This window comes from Malania oleifera, chromosome 8 (assembly GCF_029873635.1).
Source record: "Malania oleifera isolate guangnan ecotype guangnan chromosome 8, ASM2987363v1, whole genome shotgun sequence".
NCBI classification, from domain to species: Eukaryota; Viridiplantae; Streptophyta; class Magnoliopsida; order Santalales; family Ximeniaceae; genus Malania; species Malania oleifera.
In genome coordinates this window covers 19,920,473-19,930,347 of record NC_080424.1, presented here as the reverse complement: position 1 = coordinate 19,930,347, position 9,875 = coordinate 19,920,473, and the positions used below count along the sequence as shown (strand labels likewise).

At 34.9% G+C, this 9,875-nt stretch overlaps 1 protein-coding gene across 1 annotated transcript; it reads left to right on the top strand.

Moving 5' to 3' along the window:
- Window positions 1-8,705: 8,705 nt before the first annotated feature.
- LOC131162600 (uncharacterized) lies at window positions 8,706-9,152 on the top strand. The gene has a single exon (XM_058119214.1). It carries the CDS (start codon window positions 8,706-8,708, stop codon window positions 9,150-9,152), a length of 447 nt encoding a protein of 148 aa, XP_057975197.1.
- The last annotated feature ends 723 nt before the right edge of the window (window positions 9,153-9,875 follow it).

Here is a 9,875-nt window from a genome sequence, read left to right as displayed (position 1 = left end):
TGAGATAATATACACAAAAGGATAAGGTCCAAGAAGGAGGAACAACCTTGTAAGAGGCCTTCCCTTCTTTGATCAATATGGGGACAAGACCTTTATATGTTTAAAATAGCTTCCTAACTCAATCTTGCAGTAACCTGATCTATTTAGGATGGAGCTTAACAAGCACCACATATCCACATTGAAGTGCAATTATATTAGTTATCTTCTTTAATCTACCCACTTGTTCATCTACCTAGAAGATTTCTTTGGGTAGGACAATCTTAACATTACGCCTTCATTCTTTGGTGAAGATTACACACTTGAACCCTTTTCTCTACACGACTCATGTACCATATGAGGTAACAATAGTTGCTAGCTCAAAATAGCTCTTGTTGATTATTGATCACTTTTGGGCATTGAAATAGAATTGAGCTATATTGAGGAGCTACACGCATTTCTCTTGGTTGGTGGTTATGAAAAATGGCACAAGTAATCCTCTAATAGCCTTTCAAATCTCTTCAACTAGCCAAAGTTCATAAGAGATAGATTCAGTAGATGCCAAGTTGCGAAACAAAGATTTTGAAAACTTTTGTGAAGTTTCTTGTGAACCTTGTGTCTTTCTCGTTGATGACATCTTGGGAAACTGATGGGGATCAATATGCCTTGTCTATCTCTTTTGCCGACATGGTGACACGTGGATGACCTCCCGATGTCCACCATTGTTCATAACTGTTTGTAGGTATATGTAGGATGATTTGAAGACTTTTGTTGAAGACTTTATAATTATTTTGATTTTATATTTTTCTTGGATATGTTATTTCAAGCCTATTTAGTGCTTGAAGACCCAAGTGAAGTATTGAAGCAATATCCACCTCAAGACCCATGTGGGTCCCACATGGCTCCATGGGCCCCACACGGTTTTGGACTTCCTTTGGTATATGTCTCTATTTAATTTGTAATATTGCAAGACAACTAAGCTTACATGTGTGCTTAGTAAGTTGGAGAGTGTTTAATGTGTTAGTAAATATTTGTGTCTCCCATGCTTGTGTGGAATTTTTAGCTAGTTAATGTCTTGTCCCCCCATGCTAGCTTTATGTCTTTCCATTGTAAGAACTCTAAGAGCATCTATGTTTGAATATTGAAAGAAATCATTGTTGAATCTTGTTTAGCTTTGTCTAATCTCTTAATTGTGTAGTGTGAAGCTACGACGTTCTCTCTGGAGATCAAGTGGTGAGAGACCACTCTATCAAGCGACACCATCATCCCCTCCTCCCTCTCTCACCCTCACAACCTCCCATCTAACACCCACACAGCCTTCCCCCCTATATACCCACACGGCCACTCCTCCCTACACTCCATAATTGAGTTTATATTGGTGTTTCAAAGCTTGTTTGAAGGACTTGCGACATGGTCTAACTAATGTTGAACCAAATCAAGTCATCCAACGAATCTTGTGGTAAATTTAGTACTTATTTGAACCCTTACTTAATATTGTATAAGCATTTGCTTGAAGCCTCAAATTCCATATTTGAATAGCACATTTGAACCCTTAGATTTCAATATTGTCACTTGCTAGCTAATATCAATTGTATGATAATATTAGTTTGTTAGCTTAGAACTTGTAACCTTGACTTTGAAATTAACATCTTTATGCATAAAGATTGATTCCTTGATCAATAACTCTTGGGACTTATTTTTTGGACAACATCATACACCTTTTTAAAAAATCGACAATATGTGAAATGTAACATAATTTATAGTGTTTATGTTTGGTTAATTAAATTCTTAAATCAAAGTGTTTGAGTGTGTGTGCTTGTGTGAGGGTTGAACTGTAGAACTAGGCTAACCATACCCATCCTACATTTGAAACACCTCCACACTTCACCTTAATACTCCAATATTGGTATGAAAGTACCATAATTTGAAAACCTATATATAACCCCAAGTGTAGACCCCATGTCCCCGACTTTGGGCAAGTTGGTAACCTGAACCACCTTAATTATCTCATATGTATGACTATAGTTTACTACTTAAACATTGCCATCCTATGAGGCTGGCCCACATGGTTTTATGATATACAATCTATGTACAACGACCTTTTCCTTCGTTAGTAGTTCGAGGGCCAAAGAGTCGATTATCATATTTATATAATAAGACATCTTTAAACTAGTACTAATGCACTGTGCCTCTTCCAGCAAATTCATGAGGTTTTGGGAAACTAAATCCTTTATAAGGTTTTACTCAATACTACCCAACATTGCCTTCGTAACTTTACTTATTATCAAGTGTATTCCCAATTGTAAGGTTGCAAGCTCAGACTTTTCCACTAAGTGCATTCGTGACCTGGGTTATTCGCCCTATGTTGTGCTAAAAATGGAAATCAATTTATGTTAAGAACTTTTATCGACAAGCTTTTTGGGAGATAGCTTTGGTTGAGTTAAGAAATGGCTAACAACCGAGTTACCTGTCTTCATTATGACAGTAGACCCAAGTAGATAATGTTGTGAGACTTGAAAATGATAAAACATTGTTAATATTTCCTTCTTTTTAAGCTACATACTTGTGTTTTATTTCACTAAGCTTATTGTCGCAACTTCTCAGAGAATGGTCTGAAATAGCGATGGGGATAATAGTGTTGATGGTTCAATGGAATTACCACTAACTTGTTATTTACCTAGGTGCAACTAGTTCACCTAACTGCTAGTTGTTGATTAGTTTCTAGACTAATTCTAAGGCCAAAGAACTAGTAGTCTTGGATACACTTATTAAAGTTGGGATCGGGAATATAGTTATACAAGGGGGAAAGTATTAGCACCCTCTGCACACCTATTTTATGAGTGATACTTAATTAATCATTAATTAGCTCAAATCAAATCAAATGATCCTTAATTAACTCCTAAAAAATCCAATGAACATTGAAATTTTAATAGAGAATGTAAAATCAAGTGCGATTTTAGGAATAATAAGGCCTCCAAAGGAGGAGGGGGTACTAGATAACCGCTGCCTCCCCTCAAAATTGGTGTAGGTAAGGTCTAAAACACCTCTTTACCCTTTATTTTATTATCGGGCAACACACATGTACGAGCACACAAAACATGATGCATACAAATATGGAACATACAAAAATGATCATGCAAATGCATCAAATTTAAGAAAAAAAAATGATCTCCAAAACTTCCTTAAATTTCTATAAAAAAAAAAAATCTAGATTTTTTTTAGAATTTTTCAAGATTTTTTTTTTTTTTTTGCAATTTTTAGCAATTTTTAGGGAATTTCTCCCAATTTTATTTATTTTTGGTATTTTTTTTAATTTTTTCCCCTTGAGTAAAAAAAAAATTAAGGAAAATTTTCTAATTTTTCTTGATTTTTTTTTGTGATTTTTCTATACCTTTTCTCAATTTTTTTGGATTTTAAATGAATTAAAAATGATTTTTCTAAATTTATTATTAATTTTAAAAAATGGTTTAGGGAGAGTTGAATTAGGTCAAATTGGTTCAACTGGTTTGACCAAGTCAACGAGTCAAATTCGGGTAGACCTAGTTCAAGGAAAGTAAATTAAAGAAGCGGGAAATGGTAGGGACCTACCACGTGTCAACCATCTAGAGGTGACACATGGCATCTAGAGAGTGGCATGATCAATTTTTTTAAGTTGACACATGGTAGGGTGATGCCATGATGATGTCGCCTGCCATGTGACACCACGTCTGTGGATATATTCAAAAACACGGACTGCTGACATGATAATGATTTGTCCATCGGCAAAAAAACACAGTGGACGCCTAAGATTAGGCCACGTTGCTAGGTGACACCACCCAGTAAACACGGTCTAGATTGTGCCATGTGTCACCATCCGGGTGACCGTGGTCCACTGCGACTGATTTTTTTTTTTAAATTAGAAATTAAACCTGTTGGCCCTAGAGTCGAGTCTAGAGGGAGGTGAATAGACCCTTTTGCGTATTTATGCTTTTCTCTACAAAATATGAAATCTTTACAAAATACAAATGATTATATCACAATATAAAGAATATAATGTAAATGAAAGAGTAAGGAAGAAAAGCTCGACAAATAATTTTAACATGGTCTAGCCTCTTGCCTACGTCCACTCCTTGAGATACACTCAAGGATTCTCAATCCACTATCACAATCTCCTTCATCGGCGGAAAAACCTTTACACACGGGAACATATCCTTTTTGCTCACCAAGAGCCTTTCGATGAGGTTCATTTAGAACCCATGCAATTTGGTTCACCAAGAACCCTTACACTTTGGTTCACCACAAACCTGTTGAACTTGGTTCACCAAGAACTCTTATACAACAAAAGGATGAATATGAATTACGAATACAATGCTCCTTGAATGAGAAGATATTTGATACAATGAAATCCTCACACAACTCTCTCGAAGTAATGAATCACAACAAGATTGAAGAGTAAGAGAGAGGTTGAGCACAAACATGATGAACTAAAATATTGTCTGCTTGCAAATGATATTTACTAAATGTGAATTGCTCAATTGATTGCTGGAACAAGTTTCTAGCCTTGTATTTATAGGCAAATCAAATTACTAGTTATTTTATGGTCGTTGGCTTAATAAAATAATTAAATACTTTTGAAAACTAGTCATTTATAGCCGTTGGATTTAGAATCTTGACGCAAACCGTCAATGGATTCCCTAAACTGTTAAAGGTTTCCCTTCAAACCGTGGATAGTTTCACACAAGCGTAATTCCATTAAACTCTCTACCAGAAATCGTTGATGCACTCGGGCTAAATAGCCGAGGGCTTGCCCTATTTATTCATTAACTTGATTTTAATTAAGGTGCATCAATGCGGTTTTAACCCAACTTGGACCAAGTTTGTAATGGATTATAACAAAGATCATTTAAAACTTGTCCCTTATGAGAACATAGTAAGTATATGATATTTATATAAAACTCTTTGTTTTGTTCTTTGAAAACTATAACTATAGAACTTATGTTTTGGTGATATTCTAAATACTTTATAAACTAATATGCAATGCATTTACTCAACTATTTTCTTAATGAACTTGCATGAAATAATACCGCAAGAATTACAATAGTTCCTACCTCAAACACTCCCCATTACATTATGACTTTGTTGGATGTGCTTTGAGTTCTTTCAAGTGAGTATCTACGTTGATCTTTTTTAGTCGAATGTTCACTCGATCTTTGCATTTGATCCATTACCTTCATGTCTTTGTCACTTGTACCTTTACTAACTTGATCTACAAAGATAGGTTAACTTGGAACTACTAAATAGGTTGATATCATCAAAATACATAAAATATGATTATGTAACCACTAAGGCTAACAATCTCCCACTTTTTGATGATATCGAACCTATTGAGTGTTTACTTGATCTTTGCATTTGAATTTGTACCTGTAACAGCTTGATATGCAAAGATTAGTTTACTTAGAACCACTAATGAGTTGTTATCATTGAAATATGATAATTAGGATCATGTAGCCACTAAGGCTAACAATCTCCCCTTTTTATGATAACAAACCATTGGTATTCTTACATGATATAATTTCAAGCTCCCCCTTAATTTATGCATATTGTTGAAAGAAATTTTAGTGACGAATTTGTACTGAGTCAATATATAGAATTTATAGTGACGGTATTGGAGTTTTAGTGATAGTTATAATCCGTCACTAATACTACATTATTAGTGACGGTTTCAAAATTCGTCACTAATAATTAGTAATAACGGCAGATATAACAACTAATTTAAAACTGTCACTAATAACCTTATTTTTTGTAGTGCTTCCCTCAATCTCTTTATTTCACTTTCTATTTCTCTTTCTCAGTATGAGAAATCCAACTCCAACCCCCTTCTCTCTTTAGAAACCCCTATCCAAGGGAGGAGTTAATGACGGGCCTTGATTGACGCTTCATTTATTAAGGGAGGAAGGTAATAGCCATTTGGGGAAGCAAGCTCTCAATAACTTGCTTCCTCTATGGCTATACCTTGCAAAAGAGAGAATAAGGGCTAGGCTAAGGTAGCTTTCCCAAAAAAGAATCATACTTTTTCTATTGATTTATTATTTTTAATTAATATATATATTATTCCTCCCTCAGGTTGGGCCTTAGGCCAAGCCAGGCCCATTATGGGCCTACAATTTCAAAACCAGCCCAGCATAGGCTTAATACTGGCATAGACCAACAATGGAACTGAAAAAAGTCCAAAATTTGGGCCTCTTGATGGGCTGCCACTAACTTAGGGGTTTTTTTTCAAGTGCAAGAAATTGGGAGGCTGGCCCAATGAAGCCAAAGCTGCTGAAGACCCCCTTTTTTGTCATATATTTATCTTCTTTTTTTTTTCTTTTTTTTTCTTGATTGTATTAACGAAAAACATGTATAGTTGTAAAATATTCTAATGCATGTCACTTGAACTAAACGGTGAGGATGAGTGACATGAAATGAGAGATGGCATCTAGGCAAAGACCTTAGACAACACTTACACAAAAACAACCTAATCATGCCTAATTTTTTTTTTTAAAAAAGTTAAAGGCCCTAAATTTTGCTATATAATGATTGGGTCAAATAGGATGTCTATACTTATAGCTATCATACAAAACTAGATAGTCAAGATAATGTTTATTACTGTTGATAAGGAAAAATATCTATTAAAAATTGCCCATACACTAATCTACATAGACATAGCTAGAAAAGTTTTACAAAAGTGTTGCTCTTTTTCCCCCTTTGGAGGATTGATCTTTTCCCTAGTTAGATTCAAGTTTTGATAATTTGTTTTTAATATTTTAAATTGCTAATTAAATCGTTTTTAGATTTTAGAATATTAAGTAATTTGTAATTTTTTCAAGAGCTTTTTAAAAGTCAATAATTTTATACATAAAAAAGTTTAAAAAAAAAAAGTTAACATCTTAATAATTCAATATTCTATACACTCTAACTTTTTAAATACTCAATCTCCTCTAACTTCTTTTAAAAGGTATGATTGTCTACTAAAATGTTTGTGCAAATTAAGATGGTAGGGCAATCTAGCTTGTGTTGGTGAAAATTTTCAACAACGATACATATATATTTTTTTCATTTATAAAATTTGGAAACAAAAAGATAAAAACTTTCCTACAGTAATAACTTGATTGCAAAGATATATTATAATATGTAATATATTGTCATAATATATTTTTTCAATTATTGTACGATGTAAAATGCAGTTCTCAAATAAAAGTAGGTTATGCTACAATTATGAATGATGTGGTAGTAAATGTAACCATAAAATGTGATAATAAAATAATATTACTAGAAGAGAAATATGCGACAGTAGCTCTGTATAGTATTTTAGTACACTCGTTTGATAATCAGGCCATTGAATACTTAAAAAAGAAAAAAAGAACTCTCTATTTAATAATATATCATGATAAAATTTTCTTTTAAATCAATGACATTGCAAAAAGGGAAAAAAAAATTGCATAACTATTGTAAGTGCATTTTAATATTATAGAATTTGGGACTCTTAGTAGATCTATCCTAGGAAAGCAAAAACGTAATATGTTTATGCTACTGACAAATAAGTTTTATAAATTCATGAATGTAGCATATTAATTCATTGAATGTATGACAAAATGATAGCACCCCTTTTAAACTATAGATTGCATGGAACCAAAAACAAAAATTTTGTTTGTGGCTAATTAATTAATTAATTAATTAATTCATTTTTAACCTTCCATAAAAGATAAGCTTTTGTTAATTAATACACTATAATACATTTATAGTTTGACTTAGATATATTATCAATTTGTTAATATTTTTAATCTCCATTTAGTTAATGATCAATTGCTTAGACACATGTATTTTTATGCAAGCAAGTCTATTGATCAAAATACCCATGTATTTGTATGGGCATAATTAAAAAAATTTTACAAAGAGCACTGTTCTTTCTCCTTTTTCTTTCGAGTATTTGTTTTCTCAAATGAAAAATTAGTTTGATTCAAAATTTGACGTTTGCTTTTCAACTTTTGGTTCAACTTTTAAAATGCTAACTAATACTACTAATACTCTGCTTAGATTAGTTTGTTAAAAAATAATTTATTTAAAATAAGTATTTGATTAAGAAAATAAAGCAAACCATTACTCCAAAAATGTCTTTTTAAATTCTGTGAAGGAAGCAAGTAATCATTATTCTCCTTTCCATGGAGGTGGGCTCTTTCCATATGACGTCACATGCCAAACCAAACCCACTTCATACGAAACATTTCCTCAAAGGCTAAAACCCTACACCTTTCAAGGGGGTTTAACACAGTTAACCATAGTGGGATCCGTAGAATTACGACACCCAGCCCATTTTCTTTTCTTTTTTGCCTGCAGATATATGGCCACCATCACAGCCTTACATCGCGTTGATGCAGACACAGACAACAACCACTGAACGAGAGTTTTTTTTTTATTTAATTTTTTCCTTTTTGGACGTGCGTGGTTGACGGGAGAGACGGTCTAGCAGTCTACCCATCAGCCCCAGCTAACCCTACAACCCCCATAAATTCCATGGGTCCCTCCTCCCACCGATCTTCATTTCTTCCAATTTAAATGTTGAAATTAATTTGTCACTGCTATCTTGTGACAGAGTTGTGGCAGTTCAGCTAAGTTCAGTTAATTTCCAGACCAAACCAACCGCCCACTCCCCTCCCATAATTCCCACCTCTTAATTAGTACCCAATTATTTCCGATCAGCTCCGCGCGCCATGGCCGCCGCCGCTGCTGACGACTTCAGCTTCCCCGCCGTCGCCGACGCCTTTCCCCGCTTCGCGGAGTCGCCTCCTCTGTGGCGCCCCTCTTCCGCCGACGAAAGGGCAAATGAGCGGAGGAGCTTCTCTTGCATGGAGATGAACTCGAAGCGGACTCATACCCAAGATCAGGGCGAGGAGGAGGAGAAGATGGACATGCTGTGGGAAGACTTCAACGATGAGCTTATGTTAAGGAGAAGCTGCGAAGCCTGCAGAGCGAGGTGTGACTCCTCCGACCGGGATGCGGCGGAGTTGGGGTGCGTGGGGCCGTTGAAGATGACCAAGAGGAGCGGCGCCGCCGTGCTTCCCGGCAGGAAGCCGGGCGTGGTGGTTTTCATGAAGGCCCTGAAGAAGCTCTTTGTCCTACACCATTTTCATCGCCCGCTCAAGAGGCATGCGTTCTGATCATACAAATATATAGTTCATAAATACAAACATACATACCTATATATATTACAGGTATAGATTAAATTCTCATCAGATTTTTTCAATTATTTTTTTGGGAATTTGGGGTATTCCTGTTGTAATTTAAATGGGGCTTATATGACCATTGGTGGTAATGCAGTACATAGCCAAAGTGGAAGGGAATTGATGCATGTTTATTATTAGAGCTAAATTTCTGGGAAGGACTTCTTAATTACAGTTCCCTTTTTCAATTGCGTAGCAATTTGGAATTACTGTTTGTATGTATGCTTATGATTCATGAAAGTCACTTGGGAGAGCATGTGTATTGTTTTATGTATATTGATTCTAGGAATAGCTGCCAGTTAATTTATAGCCATATATTTATGTTGTCCTCCATGCATTATTGGAAGGAAAAAACAACTGATGTTAAGTACAATATGTAACATTCGGAATTGAAGGGAGTTGTAATCAAAGGCTTTCTTCCTTTAATGTCGTATGTATGTATATATGACATCATCTTGATGTCAAGCAGCTGCGGAAATATACATCTTGGTGGGAAACTGAATTTGATGTCATCTCCAACTCAATCTTACAAAACACACTACGAAAATAAAACAGCCCCCCCCAAAAAAAGAGACAAGTGGAATTGACTCGTGTTGTCTGGTGCAACCCCTCCAATGCTCAACTTGATTGACTTGATGCACAAAGATAAGGTTGAAGAAA